General features: G+C 39.7%; 1 protein-coding gene across 1 annotated transcript in view; it reads left to right on the top strand.

Moving 5' to 3' along the window:
• Positions 1 to 23940, top strand: part of PLCB1 (phospholipase C, beta 1 (phosphoinositide-specific)) — a 616974-nt gene that overhangs the window by 395383 nt on the left and 197651 nt on the right. Inside the window, exon 4 of the mRNA XM_005874740.2 lies at positions 7563 to 7700. Coding sequence (XP_005874802.1) covers positions 7563 to 7700 — 138 coding nt within the window. The remainder of the gene's footprint in view (positions 1 to 7562; positions 7701 to 23940) is intronic.

Genomic DNA, 23940 nt, shown 5'->3' with positions numbered 1-23940 from the left:
AAAGGACTTAGTCAATGTCCAGGGAGAACTTAGTCAATGTAACAAACTGGCCTCATTATTCTTCTAAATCTTGGCCACAGCAATATTGAAACTTACCTAGAAGCACTGCCCCCCACCCCTGAAAGTTAAAGGGGCATAGAATACCTTGCACTCTCTCTGTGGGATTTTAAACAGGAAGGGACCTATGACTTCTAATTGCCTTCCGTGTGCCCACCACTACGCCTGCGGCCTGTGGACTCTCATGCATGGAAGGGTAATGGCTGAGCTTGTGAATGCTGCTGGTTTTTAGGTGGTTATATGTCAAAGAAGGCAGGATGGAGGGGTGGGGATGGAGGGCTTCATAGTGTTTGATACATGAGTGACAAGCTATCTATATTTAAGAATTTTTAAATTTGACAAATACTAGATGATGAGGAGGAAGCTAATTAGTTTTCCATTAACTGTTATATACTTCATGCACTTTTACTTTCAGTAAGAATGATTGTACAAATGATGGTTAAACTTGATGGTTTAGTTTCCATTCTTTTCTGGGAAGGCGAGTGAGTGGTGCCATTAGGCCATATTTCCTTCCTATCTTAATTTCACATTTGGGTTATTTTATATTTTAATGAAGTGTCTAAAATATGAGACGACTTAGTAGATAGATGCTGATTTATTTCAGTTTATGCCGCCACCTGGACCACTCGCACTAGTTTTATAGAAACTCAGTCAAATTGGATATGCTGTGTAACACAGTTGGGATATGGAGAGGGCTTAGACTTTACAGTCAGATGTATTTGGAGTCAATTGTCCCTTTTTCCCCCTTTTGATAAAACTGGGCTAGTTATCTCCTGAAACCTCAGAGTTCTCATTTGCAAATTGGATAGAAAAAACATAGCTACTTCTCAGTGTCACTATGCAAATTAAATGGAGAAAAATAAGAAACAGCTAGGATGGTGCTTGACACGTGTTTACTGATTAGAACTTATTATAGTTATAGTTACTATTTTTATAAAGAACTGAACCATTCAGAATCTAAATTTCTTCAAATGTGGGTCCTATAAAATACACGGAGGTTAATCAACATCAGGGAAATGTCACGCCCTCAGCTCTTTAGCAGACATTTTCAGAGCACTCCGTCCCCTGCCTGTCCCCCAGAGGTTGCCTGTGCGGAGTTCCTATGTCCTGAGAATATGATCGGGTCTTGGATATGCAAGGGCATTGGCGTCCCAGGAGACTCTTCACCAATGACAGATCGGAGTAAACAGATCAATATTCTAGCTTCCAGGCTCCGTGGGGACATTCTGAGGTGTGTTTTTTATACTGTCCTGGAGTGGCCCTGAATGGATTGAGCCTAAGTTACCCAAAGTGGCAAACTGCTCACTAACACGCTACTCATCGGCTTTCTTTCCTCCTTGTCTCACTTTCCCACTCCCTCCTTGTGCATCCTGTGATCGCCTCTGAAATAACCTTCTAGTCCCCAGATCTCAGCCTCTGGAGCCTCAAGACAAGCATTCTATAGCCAAGTACATGTACTGCAGCCCAGAAATCTTGCTTAAATAATGCAACTTCTTGAAATGGACAGCATTTGTCCAGCTTGAAAATGTCTTTTCCTGGGACATCTCTGCATCCTGGGACTAGCTTAGTTGTTCCCAGAAGTCTGAGCACTAAATTCCAATCCCATTTTTCTGTGTTTTTGTTGTTGTTTTCTGAGTATCACCCTGCCTGAATTCCTCCAGCACCCTTTCCTGTCTATTCCCTTCTTTTCTAGCTTTTGGAACTACATTAAACCACACCTGGACCTCATTCCTGGAGTGAGGAAAACCTCAAGTAGTTAAATTTTTAATTCACTACTAGAAAGCTATTTAGAGATGCTCCTTGAATTTTATTTATCCTTTTTCTGTGGCCAACCCCAGGCATAACAAAATTATTAGTTTGCCTTTACATTTGTTATACTCGTAAATGTTTCTCCCTTTTAGCTCAATCAATTCATGCATGCTACTGTTAGATTGAATAGTTAATTTTTCTTCTCCACCAGTTTCTTTACTTGTACACTGAGGCTCCCCATGGAATGGAGACTCAATATACAAATTCATTACTACTTCATCTGAAACAAATATGAAAGATCGTGTTCAGATAATACCATTGTGAGATATGAAGGAAAATACTTTACCAGCTCTTATTTTCCTAGTATTTTCCCATAGTTGCATGTGTTTGCCATAGGCAGGCTGTTCTTCATTCAATCCCTCCATCAAAAGAAATAGCTGAAGAACATTCAAGCCTCCCACCACATCTGTCATTTACAGAAAAAAATAAAATAAAAGCCTAAACAGCATCCTCCAAGTCTTCTCCTTTGTAGGAGAATGTTCATGGCACCATATTTTAGTGTCATAGTTGGTGCAAATGAAGAGTTTTATCTTTTAAAATCTTGCTAGCTGTGTGAGATACCCAAGCTACTGCTATATACTGGAGGAGAAAATGGTATTCCTCATCACAATCATAAAAAAGAAAAACTTTTAAAGTGTTGATTCCAAGGGAATTTGCTAATCTGTATTTTATTTTTATTTTTGGGGAGGCAGTTGTTAAATTCAGGGTCTTGATGAAAAATCTTCCTGGACATAAGTTTTTATCTTTCCTTTACAATAAAATTTGAATAAAACTATAAAGAAAAAAGTCTGCTCAGCTTTCAAAGAGGCAGCTTTATTCCTGCAAAGCTGGAGCATATGTATGTCACTTAAGTATAACAAGAAATCATCGCTTTCATTTCTGACTGTTGTAGTGACTATGGGAAGACTTTCATATACCTGATCCTTTATGCATGATGGATTAAAGTTATATCCATATAACTAACTTGGGTTGAGAAGATTGCATTGAGTGCTAGGAATAAAATTAACCCAACATACAAGTTGTTCAATAAGTCTAAATCCAATAAAGATCTATTTCATGGGGATGAAAGATAAGTAAGGCATATTTTCTGCATCAAAAAATGAAATCTAGAAGTTTTAAAAAGATCTTTTATTTTTTGCATATCTTATATATTAAGGAGCCCTAGCTGGTTTATCTCAGTGGTTAGAGCATTAGCCCTCTGACTGAAGGGTCCTGTGTTCGATTCAAGGTCAAGGGTGTGTACCTCAGTTGCAGGCTTGATCCCCAGCGCCAGATCCCGGCGCCAGTCAGGGGTGCATGTGGGAGGCAACCAATCAATGTGTCTCTCAGGTCAATGTTTCTCTGTCTCTCTCCTTCCCTTCTACTCTCTCTAAAAAGGACGTGTATGCATGCATATAAGCCTAACCAATGGACACAGACACCAGGGTGGTGAGGGCAAGAGTGGGGGGGGTGTCGAGGGGCAATGGGGGGATAAGGACACATATGTAATACCTTAATCAATAAAGAAAAATAAATAAATAAATAAATAAATAAATAAATAAATAAATAAATAAAATCAATGGGAAAATCCTCAGGTGAGGATTAACAACAATAACAACAAAAATCATATTAAGGAATGAAGGTTGAAACTGGCCTTAAACTCTTAAAAATTATCCTGTAGCTTGTGTTCATCCCGTCCATGAATCTATACTATTTTGAATGCCATATTATAATTACAGCCACACAGGCTGTAGCGGAGTCCTTGTGTCTTTGTGGAGCAGAGTCTGTTTTCTTCAGTGGCCTATTACCTCCACCTGGGAATCATTAACTTGAGCACCTTGACTTTCTTTGCAACAGACATGAAGTAACTTAATCACAAATCCTGGTGCTTGAGAGAAAGTGAGCTTATTTAGTCAGAGAGTCTCTATTTTGTAACTCTTAAGGGAGTGGAGATTATCTAGGATTTAACTTTTGAAAGTGCCCTTAAACTAGAGCTGCCAGGGTTCCTCACTGGTCTGGTAAATTCCAGCAGTGGGGACATATCCAGGATAGTCTACAGGGAAAGCAAGTTTTGCATGACAGCTTAGTGAAAATTGCAACGTCAAGTTCTCCTCACCTCTTCTTTTTTTTCTGAGCTATATTGTTTAGTGTTTTCCAACAGAGAAGTTGAACAGAGTTATGCAAATAGCTTGTTTTCTTTATTAAAATATCCAGGAATTTATATCAATTGCAGGGACCAAGACATGTATTTAAGTCTAGTAGTAACCTTCTTAAGTAAATCCTTCTCTGAATATTGATCAGGAGGTTCCATCAATAAGAAATGCTCAGATATAAAATCCCTTAAAAGAACAGGTTTGGGGAGGAGGTGGTTTTCATCCAAATTGTCTGTAGGTTTTTGTTGTTACTTTTTAAATTCTGTTTGTTTGATTTTTAAGTGCACTCACTTATATCCCCACCTGAGAGTGATGTACCCTCAAAACAACCATTTCTTTGGAATCTCTTTCCATTAGTTTTCTTCCCCCATAAGGTCCTCCCAAAACGTGGTGCCTTTGCTGTTAATCCTCCTAGATCAGTGATGGCGAACCTATGACACATGACACGCGTGTCAGAGGTGACACGCAAACTCATTTTTTTGGTTGATTTTTCTTTGTTAAATGGTATTTAAATATATAAAATAAATATCAAAAATATAAGTCTTTGTTTTACTATGGTTGCAAGTATCAAAAAATTTCTATATGTGACACGGCACCAGAGTTAAGTTAGGGTTTTTCAAAATGCTGACACGCCGAGCTCAAAAGGTTCGCCATCACTAGAAAATCCCCTCCTGCCTCGTCTCTGAGGATCCCCCTGCTGAAAACAATTGAGTGCAACTTCTGTTACTTGAAAGGGCAAGTATCTTTTCCAGTAGACACGCTCATCTATCAATATGCTCAATAATGAAGAATAGGGTTTGAAGCCATCGTGTCAGCTTGGGTTGCTGTGTTCAAATTGAAACAACTGAGAAGTACAGGTAAAAGGAAAAGTGAAGTCATTTCTAAAGGGATAGAATTCTAATATTACCAAATCAGGTGTTGTTAAAAAAGAAATAGATGAAGAAAATGTGTAGTTTTAAAGAAAAATAAAATGATTAGTGGTGGAAGGGAAAAACAATATAGTTTAAAAATTAGTATGATGCATCACCAAAGAAGTACATTAGTAAGGAACTTGCTATGGTATACTTTAAAGGATTTCTCTGTTTAATTCCAGAACTACATAATTTAAAAAAAATGTTCAAATCTAATTGTTTCTTCATTTCATACTCAATAATCTTTTATTATCAGATACAGAGAGGCTTACATGTTGAATCCTCAAATACCTATTTCTCAGATTCAATCATCATCATAATGTTGGTAGCTTGCTTTATTTTACCAATTCCAGACATCACTTTTAAACACTTCATTAAAATTTTTTCATCACATAAAGCCAATAGTTTTTAAAAGTATGTATAAACAACCATTAGTGGGAAATTTTTCTAGAGACGACATAAAGTGTTGGTCACCTTTCTTATAAATTCCTGGTAACTGTACCTAACAATATTGTTCGGGACAGAAGAATTCCAGAAGCCATTTTCCAGAATTATTTTCTATTCTGGTCACCTTCTCTGGGTTTCTGTACTTGCCTTGAGTTCCTATAGCTCAAGGACAACTCAAGTGAACTCCCTGACACCCACACCTAGTCCCTGCAGTTCTGAAAGGTGGCATTCTTTAATCAATTAACTACTTAATAGGTGGGTAAGAGTGTTTTGAATGGACATGAGAATAAGGTAGTAAAGTTGTATAGACTGGCCAGAAAATGCTTGGGAAAGGAAAAAACTAGGGAGTGAGTCATGTGGCTTTCCAAAGTTTAAAGTCCATTCATTCACCAAAATGTTCCCATTAAATGTTATAGAAGTGAAGATACTGATGGATTCTGTAATCAATTATTTAAAGGTTGTGATTTATAATTACAAGTTTTAGGTGGTTTCTGAGAATTCTTTTTCTCTTCCAAGTATACAAAAAAAATTTTTTTAAGTACTGGTCAACTATATTTTCTCTTCTAACCTGCCTTAATGGTGTTCAAATACTGTGATGCAATTAGTCATTTCACAGAGCAGCTAATGTCATTCTTTTTTTATTTTTTTAATCCTCACCCGAGGATATTTTTTCCATTGATTTCTAGAGAGAGTGGAATGGAGGGAGGAATGGTAGAGATAGAGAGAAACATTGATGTGAGAGAGACACACTGATTGGTTGCTTCCCACATGCCTTACTAGGGCTGGGGAACCTGCAACCCAACCGAGGTACCTGCCCTTGACCAGGAATCGAACCCTCATCCCTGTGATCCCTGGGCCAGTGCTATAACCACTGAGTCAAACTGGCCAGAGCTTTTGTGTGTGTGTGTGTGTGTGTGTGTGTGTGTGTGTATGTAAGTGTGTGTGTGTGTGTGTGTGATTCTTTAATTAGCCTTCAAAACATCCCTTCTTCTTGAGCATTCTTTTCTAATCTTTCATTAATGCTAGAATGCTAAAAATGTCCCCTCATTGCTATTATTGTTTATTTATCTGATAAGTTTTTCACTGTATTCCTCTCCTTTCCTAGGTCATGCAAATTGATGGGGTTTGTGTGTGTGTGTGTGATAGCATTTGATCTTTCTAGATGGCCTGATATACTTGATAAAGTTTCAACTGGTTAGTCAAGTTGAAGTTTCAGTTATAATTGGAAACAGCTGTGAAATGGGATTTTTCTCTCTTGTAACTTACCTGAAAATGTTCCTCTTCGGACAGCCAAGTCAAGAAGAAAGTTTTATTAACTAAAGAGAGAAGTAAAGGCACCAAATAGCACAGCTGGAAAGATTTTGTTTTCTTTCTCTTTTTTTTAAGTTCGCCTTTTCTTTGTACGGGTGCTGCATGTAGAAACCTCAGAAGGCAGATCAGAATAACCAGCCTAAGTAATCCAGTCCTGTTGGCCTAGCATTTGACTAAATAAATGAGAATTCAAGTTAATTCTTTCCTCAGAAGCTGGCTGCCAATTTGCCAAGTGATTGATTTGATGCTAATTTTCTTCCTGGACCTCTCATTTCCTTTAAGGCCTGTCCTATGAAAGGAAAATAAATTCAGCAAAGCTCACTGAATCAGGTCTTATTTTGAATTCAGAAGGTTTGGAAAATTCCTTCTCTCAACAGGACTATATCTTTAAGGAATCCTCATGTAGGATGTTCCAAAGAATGCAACTTGCTCTGAAAAGACTATAGAACAGTGGTTCTCAACCTTGACTGCACATTAGAATCACCTGGGAATCTTTTTAAAATCCTGATTTCTGGGCCTCATCCTCCGGAGGTTGAGAACCACTGCTATAGAAGTTTCCTCCATCCAAATGCCAGTGTGCTCTGTTTCTGTGAGTTAGGCTTTTTAAGCATCCACATATAAGCGCTATCATATAGCATCTGTTTTCCATTTAGCATAATGCACTAAGGGCAATAGGCCTTGGGCCAGAAATTCTTTCTCCGCAACCTTTGGACATGTTAGTTCACTTCTCTGGGCTCTACTGGGAGTGGAGGGACTTCTACTCATACCATTTTTGTAATAAGAACAAAAGTCAACGTTGCTTTGAAGGCATTCTAGCTCAAATTTTTTGGAAACTATGCTACCATTGTTGGAACCTCCAGTTATAAACTAACTTTTTTCAACATTTATTATCCAGGACCCCAAATTACGGGAACTTTTGGATGTGGGGAACATCGGACGTCTGGAACATCGCATGATAACAGTGGTGTATGGGCCTGACTTAGTGAACATCTCCTATTTGAACCTCGTGGCTTTCCAAGAAGAAGTGGCCAAGGTATGATGCATAGAAACTTTGAAGCTGTCACCTTGATCCGAATTCTTATGATACTGTACCGGTGCCTATGAAAGACTTTGAGTTTCTGTCATATTTAAGGTGTTAAAATTCCATCTAAAAATAATTCAGCTGCCCAGTAGAAGTATAATCAAACACTTTAAAGTAGTGGCATCTACTTAGGGTTATGGATATTTTTCATAAGGCATTTGATACAATACATTTGCAAAAGAAAATATAGGTAAAACCACACTCCATTAATTAAGCTACAGAGTATGTTTTGCCTTCCCTGGCTGTGGTATTCTGTAGGGTATTTTCCCCCACTAAAATTGCTCAGCCAGAAGGTTAAAATATTCAAACATCATTTTATTCTGAAAACGTATTCCCCATCCTTTTAATTCTCAGTATTGTCTCATAACATCACACCTTTAATCCCCAGGGCCAACGTACATGATGCCTTGTGTAGTGTCAGCTACCGGTAAACAAGGAGACAGCTTCTCTCATTATGTAGAACTCCCAAGAGAAACCTGATCTTTTCTGAAAGTCAAATTTCTCCAGAAGAAATTGTTTAGAAAGGGAGTCTGGCTCATTAATTCATTCAACACACATTTATTATATGCCTTCCCTGTGCCAGCCACAATTCCAGAGTTAGGGATACACCATTTTAAAATACCGAAAGCCAGAATTCTGGAGGAAATGCACGGATAAGCACACAGAAGTAAATGTAACATGGGTCAGATGGAAATCTCTGTGAGAGAATAATGCAGGAATGGAAGGAGAGAAATGGGGGGAGAAGGAAATTACTTCTTCATGGGATGCTCTGAGAAGGTAAAAAGCTGAAAGAAATTGCTCAATTACAACAATCTCAGAGATTTATGAGAAATCTTGGGTCAATCAAATTTTTTTAAACAGAACCAGGACTTAAAAATATTATTCCTAAATATTATTTCAGATTTGAATGCTTTCTTTCTTATGTAAATCACTTGAAATTGAAGTTTTATTTATTCTTTAAGGCAAGTGACTCCTTTAAAATACGGACTTGGGGAGAAAAAACGGTGTCTTTTAATTTTTCTCTTTGTAGCAGAACTAAAAACATGTTATATCTTGCAATTAAACAACAGTCCTACCTCTGGTTACACAGCATGATTTTCCAGCCCCTCTGAACCCTAAGGATCAGCTTCCTCTGCTCCCTTGGCGCACCTCTTTAATACACCTGGGAAAAGGTGGTTTTTCACATCTGCCCCCTGAGTGAGAGAGAAGAGAGTGATCAACTGGGTTAAATACTGCCATAGACTGTGTAAGATGAAGACCAGGAAGTAAGCACTGGATTTAATGCTATAGAGGTCACTGGTGACTTTGACTAGAGCAACTTCACTGGAGTGCTGGGGTCAAAAGCCTATTGGAGTAGGCTCTGGAGAATGTTGGCAGAAACAAAATAAGAAGCCAAAAGTGATTGCTCTTTTGAGAATTTTTTATGCAAGGGAAATAGATCAATGAAAAGACTGCTGGAAGCGGGAAGTGTGTGAGGTTAAGAAAGAAGCAACAATGATAGACATGTATGCTGGTTGGAATGATCTTATAGAAGGAAAACTGTGCTGATGTAAGAGAGCATGAGAATTGCTGGAACATGTCCTTGAATAGGTGAGGGCAGTAAAATCCGGTTCAGGGCTCAGTAAACTACATCTCAGGAGCCAGGTCTGGCCCTCCACTTCTTTTTATATATAAAGTTTTATTGGAACACCACACTCATTTATTTACATATTGTCCATGGCTACTTTCACTAGACATAGTTGAGAAGTTATTACATAGACCATATGACACACAAAGCCTACAATGTTAACTATATGGTCCTTAATGAAACTATGATCCTGTCATAATTCACAAACAGATGGTCCGAGCTCAGACAGGAGCAAGGGCATTTCATCTAGAAGAGGAGAAAGAGTAGAGTACATCAGTAGAGATGCCCATGAGTGGTATATGTGGTGGAGGGAATTGTACAAGTTTTCTGGTTGCCTCTATTTTCTCAGTGACAAAGGAGAGACAGAGTCAGTAAGTAGCTGAGAGTAAGGACTGAATTCTCAAGCTTTTTTCAGCACCAGTTGGTGAATTTCTTTAAAGATCTATCTTGCTGGTAAGATTAACATGGACTACAAAAGACAGAGCCTTTACATCAACCAAAAAAAAAATGCCATTTTGAGCAAGTTAACAGATTTAACAGATCAATTCAAATGTATCCATTTGTCAAGGAGTCTGAAGATAAATTAATTATTTTCTTCCTGCCAATTCTAACCTCTGTTTCCAGTTGTTCCGTTTTTCTTTGAGGTTGGGGACTACATAGAAAGAGACTTCTACTTGTGTACATTGCTCCCTGCAGTCATGCAGCCTAAACAGCATGGTGTGGCTTGGAAAACAGATTGCTCTGAGCCAGGGCAGGGCTTCACAGGATTGTCATATGCCAGAGTTTACCTTCAGATCTGAGGGAGCCTGAGTAACGGATGGGAAACTACTTCATCTGGAGTATCTCATCAAGGAATGAACTTTGTCTCATAGTGAGCGAAACGGAATACCAGTCTCAAAGGCAGCAGAAGTGAAGTCTTCCTTGTTTAGTTTTGGAAAACTAAAATGATTTTCAGCATGTCTTCCCCTGCATTGAGGTCCATGGCTGGGTCCCTGGAAATTCATCCCCTCAACCAGCCCCTCAAGCCCTGTCCTCGATCCTTGTTCAATGCATTATATTACTGAGCTGGCCTATCACTTTTAGAGACAGGACTTGCCATTCGGGCTCTGCTATTCAGTCCTAAATACTTCAACACTCTGACAAGCTCCCTGGGTGGAAACATTGTGGAACCACTTTCCCAGTTTGGCAAATTTCAACCCAGATGCTGCTCAGGTGTGTTAAAATGCAGCAGATTGAAACAGCGAGGATCCAGTAGGCTAAGACTGAGATGCCTAATGGCAGAGGCCTGCAGGGGAAATTTTGTGTTCACTTCTCTGCCAAAGGATTGACAGATGCCATTGCTCCCAATCCTTAATTCCACACACACTAAATTCTCTTAAGCATTTATAAATTGGAAAAGAAAAATAAACAACTTCATTTGTCTAGGTTCGCCATGCTACTAGCAGGAACTCAGCTGGATGTTTTAACACTTTTGATTGAAATATAATATACACAGAAAAGTGCACAGATCCATCAAGTTGATATGGGCTTACACAGCACCCATGTCAAAAACAGAGCTTCACCAACACACCAGGAGTCTATCCTACTATCACATGCCTATCTTGGCCTCCACAATTATCGGTTAGTTTTACCTGTTTGTAAGTTTTCTGTAAATGGGAATCCTGCAATATGTTTTCTTTTTGGTCTGACATCTATTACTCAACCATATATATATATATATATTTATATATATATTTATATGACATTCTTCTGTATTTTGCATTTTGGTGTAGTTTGTTTATTCTCTTTGCTAAATAGTATACAGTAGTCCCCCCTTATCCACGGTTTTGTTTTCCATAGTTTCAGTTACCTGAAGTCAACCACATTTCAAAGTACCAAATGGAAAATTACATAAATAAACACTGATAAATTGTAAGTTACACATCATTTTGAGCAGCATGATGAAATCCCAGGCCGTCCAGCTCATGTCCAGTATGGCTGGAAGGGAGCCATGAGTCAGAGAGGTTGGAGGAGGAGTGATGAGTCACCCAAATAGTGATAGATGACCACTATAAAAATTTGGCTTTACTCCCACTGACATGCGTAACTATTGCATCATTTTGAGCAAGGGATTGATTTGGTGTGATATTGTAGTAGGATTACCCTGGCTGCAACTTTAAAAGCCATAAAAGGAGGTGCAGAAACAGAAATACACAGATAAAAATGCTTGGGGTAGAGGTAGTGAGAAATGGTTGATTCTGGAGATATTTTGAATTTAAGCCAAAAAAAAATTGCTATAGGTGAGATATATGCCATGATAGAAAGAGGCTGCTAAGGATGATCTCAGGGCTTTTTGGAATTGCATTTTTTTTTAGATGGAGAGCTAGTTAGTGAGGGGAAATCAGAAATTTGGTTTGGATATAAAATTAAAAATAGTATTTGACCAACATAGCAGAATGCACACAGGTGTGACTTCTTATCTCTCTTGAGACGCTATGAAAAAGATGGTAAAGAAACATAAATACCCAATGATGAAGACAATGAGATGGGTCACTAGGAGATGATATATTTCAATAAGTTTTCAGAAGAAGAAATGAAGCAAGGGGAATGCCTGATGAAGTGAAGAAAACCACAGTCCAACCCACGTATAGGGCTACAGGCAAGGAAATCACTGGCCTGCTCAGAAGCAACTGACAGAGGCTCCAGCAGATTGTGGAGTAAGTACTAAAGGTTAAGTCTATGTCAGTTAAAGGGATAAGCACAAAACTGTCAGAAACTCTACTCCCTCTTCCTGCTCTTCATGTAGAGCAATTGATAACCAAACTTCTCAGGTCAAAAGGGTGAGGGTTTGCCATTTGCGGAACTGAACAAATTATTTGAAAAGAATTATGGTAGCAAGCATTGGAGTTAAGGACCCAGAGTAAAGCTCTTCTCACTCTAGCAAAATACCACACCGTAGCAGCTGGCACCCACATGCTTACCCTAAACAGAAGTCTGCAAGCCAGTAAATTCCACTTATAGACTCAGAGCTCCCTGTCAGCCCTTCACCGTCCCAGTCTAAAATGTCAACTAAAAACACAATGTCCACAGGCTATTGAGAAATACTACAGCATTGAATGATAAGGAGGCCAAGATAAGCAAAACGTGAAATGGTAATAGAAGATAAAGAGATAATTCAAGGAGCAAATCATTTTTTTTAAAGTATCTTCAGAGATATTTTTTAATATATTATATTCAGGAGATAAGGACAGGATGCTATTAAAAAAGAGGTAACAACAATAATTAAGTTTTCTCAGAAATAAAAAATAAGATAACAAAATGAAAATACAAATTCTTCGGAACTGTTGTAAAAGAGTATGAAGTGACTCTCCCAGAATGTGGAACCATACAACAACAATGAAGGCAGCAAACAACCAAAAAGTAATGGGAAAACAGTGTCAATAATAGAGAAAAGGTAAGAGATACATGCATAGTCACTCTATAGAGTTCAGTAGCCAATGAAAAGGATAAAATATGAGAGGAAAATATGAAGGACATAATAGAAGAAAATATGTGAAAGTTAAAGTGAGGTCTTAAAGTTGAAATAGCAAGTATAGAAGTGCAATTGGTTCAGGCATTGTGAATAGGAAGATAGAAGAAATTAGATAAATGAAAAAAAAAAAAACCAAGGTAGAAAGAGGGATAAATATATAGGAAATGCATTATCTAAATATAAGCCATACTAGAGCATGCAGGATTTTCAACAACTAGGGGAGCAGCCAAAAAAAGATTGATATTATTTGGTATTAGGATAGTTTCCTTTTGAAAGCCATGTGGTTCATGGTGTTGAAACGGTAGCAAATACGATCATCATAGCCCTGCAGGAAATTGTATTTGCATTTTTGTAATCATGTGCATTTTAATTTTCTCAGTTTTAAAATTTTAATGTCAATTTACATGCAAATATTTGAAGTCAACTGTGGATACTGGACAAGTTAAAAACGTTTCAACTTTGGAAGTTTAAGAAGTAAAATTAAGGTAACAAGAGTTGGAGGTAAAAGGATCGGTGGGTAAATGTCCTCCTCTCACAAACAGAGAAGCCAAGGGAGACTATCTTTTATTGGTGGATGAAGAAATGGTCTAAGTGTGTTGCCTGAAGTTGTAGAAGTGACCAGGAAAAGAATAAGAGTGATACAATTCCATCAGGGGGAAGGACGGAGGGCGATAGGAGATGGGATAAAAGTTTTAAAGCCTCATCAGTCAGAGCTGGGTAGCAGTAGTTAAACGAAGAAAACAGTACAAATATATTCTTGAGAAATATGGAAGTACTCCCAGAAATTTAAGAATAGAAATGCTGAACATAGTTGTCAAGAAGCAAACTAGCCCCACCAATGTGGTTCAGTGGTTGAGCACTGACCTATGAACCAGGAGATCACGGTTCAATTCCAGGTCAGGGCACATGCCTGGATTGCAGGCTCCATCCCCAGTAGGGAGTGTGCAGGAGGCAGCCAATCAAATGATTCTCTCATCATTGATATTTTTATCTCTCTCTCCCTCTCCCTTCCTCTCAGAAATCAATAAAAAATATTTTTAAAAAATGTTTTGAGAAGCAGAACTAGGGTAGGCTGCCATAAGCAATCATGGACTCTTGTTATAACTCCTTGGGACAATGTTTTTAAAACTATGTATGTACTTCTTTGATAAATAATATATTTTTAGATGGCTACCATTTACCAAGAATTTATTGTAGCTGCCACTGGTCAAAGTATTTAACATGAATTACCTCCCTTAATTCTCACAACAGCTTTATGAAGTAAATACTGTTATTAGCTTTAATTTATAAGGCAAATGAATTTTGGACAGGTTATGAAAAAAAAAAGGAAAAGCTTGTCCAAGATGATTCTACCAGGCAGGGGTTACATTTGGCCTTCCATAAGAGAAAATTAAACCAAATAGTGGCTTCGACTAATCAAGAAATGGAGGATTTTCTATTTGTTTGCATTTATTTCTTCATGCAGCAGGAAGCCTGAAGGTGGGTGGGTGGCATTGAGTCAGGGGCTCAAGGATAACAGGTTCAGACCCTGTGATTGGCATGGCCTTTTGCTCTCAGATCAGGATGCCTCTGCAGCTCTCCTCATTCCATCTGTGTTCCCAACAACAACAAGAAATGAGCACCCGCATCAGGAAACCACATTTTACCAGAGCCTTGCAGCAGACTCCTGCTAACATATAATTTACCAGGTGTCATGTTGCCACCCCAGCTACTTGGGAAGTTGAAAATGTATTTTTCACTTAGATATATCACTAGACTAAATAATGTCAGGTTTCTGTTAGGAGAGGAGAAATGGATATTAGCTAGTACTTAGCAGTGAGTCCCACATCTAGGGAGTGGCAGAGTGGGATTCTGACATCCAATAAAGTATATTTTTAAACAAACTAGCAAAAGTATCAAGAATAGGAGGGTCAGTCAGAAGCATTAAATTAACTGATACCAGTATTTTAATTTTAAAGTAGAAGACAAGCAGGAATTGTGGCTTTTGTAAAAATATTTTTTTATTGATTTCAGAGAGGAAATGAGAGGGAGAGAGATAGAAGCATCAATGACGAGAGATTGATCGGCTGCCTCCTACAAGCCCCACACTGAGGATTGAGCCCACAACCCTAGCATGTGAAACCGTGACCTCTGGTTCATAGGTCGATGCTCAACCAATGAGCCATGCTGGCCGGGCACAAATTGTTTTTAAGAGTCCCTCTTCTGTAGCCTCCATAGGCAGCAAGCATTGCCAAATCTAGGTAATCAGAGCCAAAGCAAGGAATAGTTGTCATAGTAGAGGAAGGACTAACAGTATCGATATTCACTTACCAAGAGCCAAAGGGCCCCTTCATTTGAATGGGAAGAATCTAGCTTGCAAAAAGGTTTAGAGTAATCGTAGGAGGCATTATTAAACGTAATTTAAAACAAAAGGATTTCCAAATGAGAAAAATATATATTTTAGCAAAATTCCATATGTTAAGTTATAAGTTAGTGAAGAAGTACCTATATGTAGTTTACTAATTAATTTTCAAGGAATACAGTTTTAATTTTTCAGGCACATTTTATTTAATGAATAAGCAGCACCATTTAACTCCCAAGAAATTGTGATTGCTCCTTTTTTTGCCACTTGACATATATCTTACTAAAGAAATTAACTGGTTTTCTTTCTTTTAAAATCTTTTTTTTCATCTGCTCTCTTCAAATAGAATTCATTAAAAACAAACAAACAATGGTAATAATGATAATTGCAGAGCCTGCGTACATACACTTATTTTCTATAGTACACAGCACTGTGGCAGATTCCGCCAAAGTAATAATTAGCATTGACACTGCTAGTCTCAGAAGACATCATAGCAAGTGTTTTCACAAAAGAGACACGAGGCTTTTGGAAAGAACCATTTCAAGAATATAGCAGATTGACATGAAAGCCACAGAAAGGAACCTTTGGGGTTTCATATGTGGGCACTGAATTTGCAGTTTCTCAGATGTACAAATGAGCAGCTACTCAGCAAACTAGCTGGAGGGAGAGAAGGGTGTCTCCTCAGCTGATGCTCAAAATACACCTGAGACTCACAATGATGTAGCTGATAACCTCTCATCATGAAAACTTAGCCAAAGCAGAACATCTTTCTCTTTCACCGTGAACAAATGCTTCACTGTGCGATGAAGATGAGTGCTGGGCAAGATGAATTCTGATGCTTGCCAGTAGGTGAGAGAAATGTGCTCAGCCGGGCACTGCAACTCGGAATGAGCCTCAGTGTTCTTCCTACTCCATTCCCGAATGGCTACCCACTTGTGAGTAGTCATTATGGAAGCAACACCATTACCAGAGACAGCAATAGAGGTTACAGATAAATAAAAAATAAATTAGACAATGATTCATTGCTAGGAGCAACATACGTCTCAGATATTAAAATACCTTGTTTTAAATTCTGATTTATTCCAGGAACCTGTTAAAAATTAATTAAGTAGAATAAATTGAGGCTTCCTAATAAGGCACTTTGGAAATAACCTGCTTTTAGATGATCATTTGCCACTCTTTTTACTTCATTTGGGTAACAATTGACTCATCATTATTTATATAATTACTAGAGGCCCAATGCATGAAATTCATGCACGGGGGGTGGGGGGTGTCCCTCAGCCCAGCCTGCATCCTCTCCAATCCTGGTCGCCCCCAACTGCCTTCCCCTGCCAGCCTGGTCTCCCCTAACTGCTCTCCCCTTCAGGCCTGGTTGCCCCCAACTGCCCTCCCCTGCAGGTCTGGTCACCACTAACTGCCCTCCCCTGCCCCCCAGATTGCCCCTAACTTCCCTCCCCAGCCAGCCTGGTCGCCCCCAACTGCCTTCCCCTGCCAGCCTGGTCTCCCCTAACTGCTCTCCCCTTCAGGCCTGGTTGCCCCCAACTGCCCTCCCCTGCAGGTCTGGTCACCACTAACTGCCCTCCCCTGCCCCCCAGATTGCCCCTAACTTCCCTCCCCAGCCAGCCTGGTCGCCCCCAACTGCCTTCCCCTGCCAGCCTGGTCTCCCCTAACTGCTCTCCCCTTCAGGCCTGGTTGCCCCCAACTGCCCTCCCCTGCAGGTCTGGTCACCACTAACTGCCCTCCCCTGCCCCCCAGATTGCCCCTAACTTCCCTCCCCAGCCAGCCTGGTCGCCCCCAACTGCCTTCCCCTGCCAGCCTGGTCTCCCCTAACTGCTCTCCCCTTCAGGCCTGGTTGCCCCCAACTGCCCTCCCCTGCAGGCCTGGGTCCCCCCCAACTGCCCTCCCCTGCAGGCCTAATTGCCCACAACTGCCCTCCCCTGCAGGCCATCTTGTGTTCACATGGGGGTGGCCATCTTTGACCACATGGGGGCGGCCATCTTGTGTGTTGGAGTGATGGTCAATTTGCATATTACTCTTTTATTAGATAGGATATGGTATAATTATAACTATTTACACATGTATAGAGAGAGGGGGGGAGACAGAGAGAGATTCAGTATTCCTTTTAGAACGTTTTGTTTCCTCAAAAACTCCTCTGAATGAATGCATGTTTTTGAGAGCAGAGGTTACACTCTGTCTTTTCTCTGTAACTCCACATGCTTGCTGTCAGTCATGCCATGGCCCAGGCTCCTTGACGCCACGATGCCATGGGTGCCTTCTACAATGCACAGCCTTGGTGTGGCACTTTCCTATCACTAGGACTGATACTGACCACTGACCTGTGTTTGAGCTCAAACCTCAAACAAACAAACAAAAACCCTCCCCTTTTAAAGACAATGAGCACAATACCCTAAAATAAAAAAGAGTCAAGAATGTAAACAAAGCCCAGTTAGTGTGGCTCAGGGGTTGAGCGTCGACTTATGAATCAGGAGGTCATAGTTCCATTCCTGGTCAGGGCACATGCCCGGGTTGTGGGCTCCATCCCCAGTAGGGGGCATGCAGGAGGCAGCTGATCAATGATTCACATCATTAAGTTCTCTCTCTGTCTCTTGCTGTCTCTCTCTCTCTCCCCCCTCCCTCTCTTCCTCTCTAAAATCAAAAATATACATATTTTTTAAAAGAATGTGAACAGAAAATTTACAGAAGAAGTGGAACAGCCCCAACATATATAAAATGATGCTCAACCATGCTGGTAAACTAGAGATGCCAATTGAGACCTCTGCAAAAATTTTCTGGAAGTCAGATAATAGCAAGTTTGGGATAGCATGGGAAAATAAAAGCTCACTGCCAATAGTAAGAAAGCACAGTGCCCTGGCTGCTTTGGTGAGCAAGTAGCAGCATCTGTTACTAGGAAGATGCATGGATTCTAAGAATTCATCAGGATATTCATCCTAGAGAATCTCTTAGATGTGACCCAAGGCTACAGGAAGTATGTTTGTGCAAAGAAACATTTCTGAAGGAAAAGACAAGAAATGTTCATCAATAAAAATATAGATTAATAAATTATACATTCCTACAGTGGGATAGTGTAGTAATTAAAATTAATTAAATAGATCCACCTGCAGAAGCAAGGACGCAGTTTAAAGACATCATGTTGGTTGCAAGTATCCATTAGCCAAAGGATACTAGTACATACAATATGGTATAATTTATGTAGTATTTTAAACATACAGGTTCCCATTCCAATGAGTGGCAAACTTTTTCTGTAAAAGGTCAGATCGTAAATATTTGGCATTTCTGGAGTCTCTGTTGCTGCTACTCAACTCTGCCATTGTAGCATGAAAGCAGCCATAGACAGCACATACATGAATGAGCATGTTGGTGTCCCAATAAAACTTTATTCATGAAAACAGGCAGCAGACTGGATTTAGCCCTTAGGCCTTAGTTTGCTGAACCCTGATCTATATACCCTTCTCATAATTCTATATGAAAATAGATGGTATTGATACCTACCTTTCAAAAAAGAGCTTGCTTCTGGGGAGAGGGAGAAGAATGGAATCAGAGAGAACCACAGCATAGAATTAATCTGCACCACAATATCTCTTGTACATATATTTTTTAAAAATATGAAAACAAATATGGCAAAACGTTGACATTTGTTAAACTTAGGACTGTTTGTTATACTACTCTCTGTATTTTTATGCATACCAGATGTATGTAACGCTGAAAAAAGGGAAAGATAAAGTCAATATATTAAAATATTAAAGATAACATGAACCAGCACAATAGGAAACGGAAAGATCTGCAAGAATGGTATTTCTTCCAGAAGACCCTGTCTTCGTTTGTGTACCATTTACAGCCATAAGTTAGGACAAAGTTAAGAGGTGTGAATTGCCAATGGAGAAAGGTCTGTTCTCAGAACTAGGAATAGTGTTGAACTGCTGCAATGATAAGTATTTGGATCTGGGGGAAGTGTGAAATGTGTTATAATTGAATCCGTCTTTACAAAACCTGCATTTAAATCTCTCTTTACAAAACCCCCTCTGTCCATCTTATCATCTCCCCTGACATTTCTCCTCTACCATTTGTAAAACAGGGTGGTAATAATAGACTATATCTCAGAGGGTGGTTGTGAGGATTAAATGAGTTCATTATTTTAAAAATGCTTAGAGCAGTGCCTAGCGCCCTAGCCCATAGTAAATGCTAAATCAGTGTTTTAGCATTTAGAAAATAATTAAGTGGATTTACTTATCTTTTTATCTTATTGAATTATATGTATCAGCAACCCTAAAATTCTCCAGGACAAAATGACTGAGAGCACTGTATCTAAGAACATAAATTTTGGAGCCCATGAAACAAGTGATCTAATCCCAAACCATGACTTTTATTAGCTCTGAGGACATATGTTTTAGAAGTGCTATGAAACTGAATCCTCATCGGTAAAATGAGGCTAAGAACAGTACCTACCTCCTAGAGAATTGTTGTAAGAATTAATTACGATCTTGGATGCAAAGAACTTAGCTCAGTGCAGAGCAAATTCTCCAACAATACCTAGGAGGGTAATAGAGAATTGTGAAATAATTGTTAGTAGTATTAAGCAAACACATATTTCCTGTGCCAAGTATGACGGAATTTAAATAGCTTTAGAAATAAATGTACATTAACTTTGTGACACAGTAGGAAAACCCGATCTCTCTTAAGGTGAAGAGACTGACAGCTCATTGATGGCACCAGCACGGGGGCGGGGGGGGGGGGGGTGTGGGCACAGGAATTGCAGAAATAATCTCACATGTAATATACAAACATGCCCATTTCAACTCCAGGTGAAACTCCATGCAAGTTCATTTTTAGTTTTCTCTAAGTTTGGGTCTCTGCTATCTGTTTTATGAGAAGAGATGGACCATAAGGCAGAAAATATCACTTAAGGCACTTCAAGGGTTTAAATAGCAGGGGCTGAACCAAGTTTGGTGTCAAATCATCAAAACTAAGTCTCTGCAGGTAGAAAACAAGTCCTCCTGATTAAATAAGAAGCTGCCAAACTAACCAGGGCCCAGCACTGGACTGATGGGGGTCCTGCCAGGGTCAAATCTGTCTACACTGCAGGAAAGCATGTCATCATTTCAAGATGAACAGAGACTCCTTTAAGCTGCTCTGGCTGCATCTCCTTAGCCATGTTGTGCTTAATGCAGCCCTGAGGGCTTTGGGTTATTCTAAAACTAATAACCAAAGTAATTTCTTCATTTGCCTGCAAAATGAGTAGACAAAGCTTAGAGCAATGCTTCCTAGACCAGGTCCTGGGACACATTGTTATTCAAAATGTTGTCCCTGGCCCAGCAGTATGCTCAAACTTTAATACGCATAAAAATATAAGGATTTCATGAAAAAGAAAAAAAAAGCAAATCTGAGTCAGAAGGTCTGGTGTGGAGCCTAAAGTCCTACATTTCTAACAGTCAGTCAGTCAGTGCTGCAAGTCGACTCTAGAATTTTGCTTCTCCGTGATATGCTATAGCATAGACCTCACTTGGAAGCTTGTAGGAAATACAGATCCTCTATACCAGTGGTCGGCAAACTCATTAGCCAACAGAGTCAAATATCAACAGTACAACCATTGAAATTTCTTTTGAGAACCAAATTTTTAAAACTTAAACTGTATAGGTAGGTACATTGTTATTAACTTAATTAGGGTACTCCTAAGGCTTAGGAAGAACCACACTCAAGGGGCCAAAGAGTCGCATGTGGCTCCCGAGCCCCGCAGTTTGCCGACCACAGCTCTATACCCTCCCCAGATGTCCTGAATCAGCATTTACATTTCAACAAGACCCCGGTGATTTGTTTGCGCATGAAAGTTTGGAAAGAGCTGCCCTGGAACGTATGCATGTAAACCAATTTTCCCAAGGTTTTGGCTACTGCTGGCACTCAAAAGTCTAGAAATAAGCAGTGCTCTGCCCATATCCCCTCTGATTCCTTTGCCATTCTCTCACACAACACCTCGGTGGACTTTCACTCCCAACAACTAGTACCCGTGTCTCTGTTGGCAGTTCCCTCTGGATGCTGGAACCCCTTTTTTGCCTGCTCTCAAGGAAATCAGGAAGTACCTGGGGATTTCCATCCCCTCCAGCAGCCTTAACCAAGAATAACAGGCACAGGTTTCACCATACTCCAGGTCCCTAGCCCCTGATCAGAAAACTCACCTTTGAGGTGTGGTCTACCCAGGAAAGAATTAGGCCAAACTTACCATCTGCCTGAATTTGCTTGGTATCTCACCATTCTGCCTTCTTCCCATCCCAGCCCTGCTCATATTCCCATAATGTTGCAGGGAACACTTTGTAATAAACCCATTCCTCATAAATCCTTGTCTCAGGGTCTGCTACTCGGGAATCCAAAGTAGGACACATACCGTTTAGCCCAGTGACCATCACCAAGCCAAGAGTTGGATTATTTCTAAAGTTCTCTTGGTCATTGCTTCCCCCCCCCACCCCCCAATCTTTGACTCAGCCTAGATGAGATCTCTTGTGTATCTCAAAAGATTGCAGGAGGCCAATGGATTGTAGGGATTCCACACTTGGAAATTTAGATGGTCACCTTCTGAGAATGCGATGAAATAAATTATGCTTTACTGTCGTAATGAGCTAACAGTGGCTGTGCAGTGAAGGTGGTGATGAAGCTCTCCTAAAGCTGGCTTCATAAAGGATCCATAAAAAGAGCAAAGGATCCAGAAGACCTGCACTGGCCAATGTGGCAGCCACAGCCACCAGCCACCTGTGTGGCTATTGAGCACTTGAAAGATTGCCAATGCAATTGAGGTGAGCAATAAGTGCAAAATGCATACCTCATTTCAAAGACTGAGCACATTAAAAAATGTAAAGTATGTCAGTAATTTTATGTTGATTACATGATTAATAATATTCTAAAAATATTGGGTTAAATAAAATGTGTTATTAAAATTAGTCTCCCTGGTTTTGTTGGGGTTTTTTGTTTGTTTTGTTTTGCTTTTTTTTTTTTTGCTTTTTTAAATGTGGCTACTAGAAAGTTAAATGTTGTTCACATTATGGGGTGAAGCAAAAGTGGGTATACAGTTATTCTAATGGAAAATACAATAATAAATAAATAATAATACAAGAATAAACTCTGTGTTTAGTGTACTCACAAGTGTAAACCTTCTTTTGCCCCACCCTGTACCTCTATTGGACCTGATATAATACAGGCCTTAGTTTCCAACCAGAAGATCAGAACCAGTCAAATTTCCCCCACTCTTTATAATGCCTTCACTGTACCTATTTCTGGTGTGGGATTGGCCCCAGTAAGCATACAAAGTAGTACATTGCCATCAATTATAAATACTTTTACCAATGTATAAAGTTGCCAGGGAGCTGGAAATACCTAAAATTTGATCCTTAGCCCAGAAAATATTAAACCAGAACCATATTTTAAAAATCAGTGCCAGTCGTTATTACTCTTAGTTTCAGATTTGCTTTGAAGAAGCTTTATTTTGAAGCTTTTAAAAAGTTATTTCTATTGTTTTCTGTGAATACATCAAGCTTGGTGGTCAGTTATTTGGCTTCACTCACAGTTGTTCTCTTCTGTTTTTCCCAAGTCCTCCACCTACAGTATGGAGTTCAAAGTGGCTGTGCTTCTCACCTGGACTATTACAACTTCCTAAATGAGTTCCCCCTGTTTGGTTTCTCAGCCTCAAATCCATCTTTGACAAGGCTGCCAGATAATCTCACCAGCACACAGTCTAGGCCAGTGATGGCGAACCTATAACATGTGTGTCAGAGGTGACACATGAACTCATTTTTTTGGTTGATTTTTCTTTGTTAAATGGCATTGAAATATATAAAATAAATATCAAAAATATAAGTCTTTGTTTTACTATGGTTGCAAATATCCAAAAATTTCTATATGTGACACGGCACCAGAGTTAAGTTAGGGTTTTTCAAAATGCTGACACGCTGAGCTCAAAAGGTTCGCCATCACTGGTCTAGGCCATAGTCCCCTCACTTCACACCCTAAAACACACACACACACACACACACACACACACACACACCAAAAAAAGCCTTTGGTGACATTACATTCTTTTGCTAAATTAACTTCAGATACCAGAGTAGACATTAAATGTTGTTTGTACTCTGGCCTCAATTTTACTTTTTTGTTGTTGCAACTCCCCCTTTCTTTTCAAATTTATATTAGCCTATTCCCCATTCCCTCTAAATACTGTCCTGTTTGCTTGCCTCTGTTCTCCCCACCCCCCAATTGTCTCTGCTTACAATGCCCTGTTCCTATTCCATCACTCTCTGCCCCCATTCCTAAAGTTCCCCTCAAATGTTACTTTATTACATGACTAGAAGCCCGGTGCATGACATTTGTGCAGTGGTGGGGGAGGGTCCCTCAGCCCAGCCTGCGCCCTCTAGCAGTCCAGGAGCCCTCAGGGGATGTCCAACTGCTAAGGAGGTGGGAAAGGCTCTGCCACTGCTGCTGCACTCATCAGCTGTGAGCCTGGCTTCTGGCTGAGCAGTGTTCCTGCTGTGGGAGGGCACTGACCACCAGCTCCTGTGTTGAATGTCTGCCCCCTGTTGGTCAGTGTGTGTCATAGTGACTAATCGTTCTGCCGTTCGGTCGATTTACATATTAGCCTTTTATTATATAGGATGGCATATTATCAGTGTCTTAAGTCAGGAGACAAAAAACAAAAGACCAAGAAACAACAGTAGAA

This window comes from Myotis brandtii, unplaced genomic scaffold (assembly GCF_000412655.1).
Source record: "Myotis brandtii unplaced genomic scaffold, ASM41265v1 scaffold45, whole genome shotgun sequence".
NCBI classification, from domain to species: domain Eukaryota; kingdom Metazoa; phylum Chordata; class Mammalia; order Chiroptera; family Vespertilionidae; genus Myotis; species Myotis brandtii.
The sequence above is the reverse complement of the archived record's forward strand: the minus strand, read 5'-3'. Positions and strand labels throughout refer to the sequence as shown.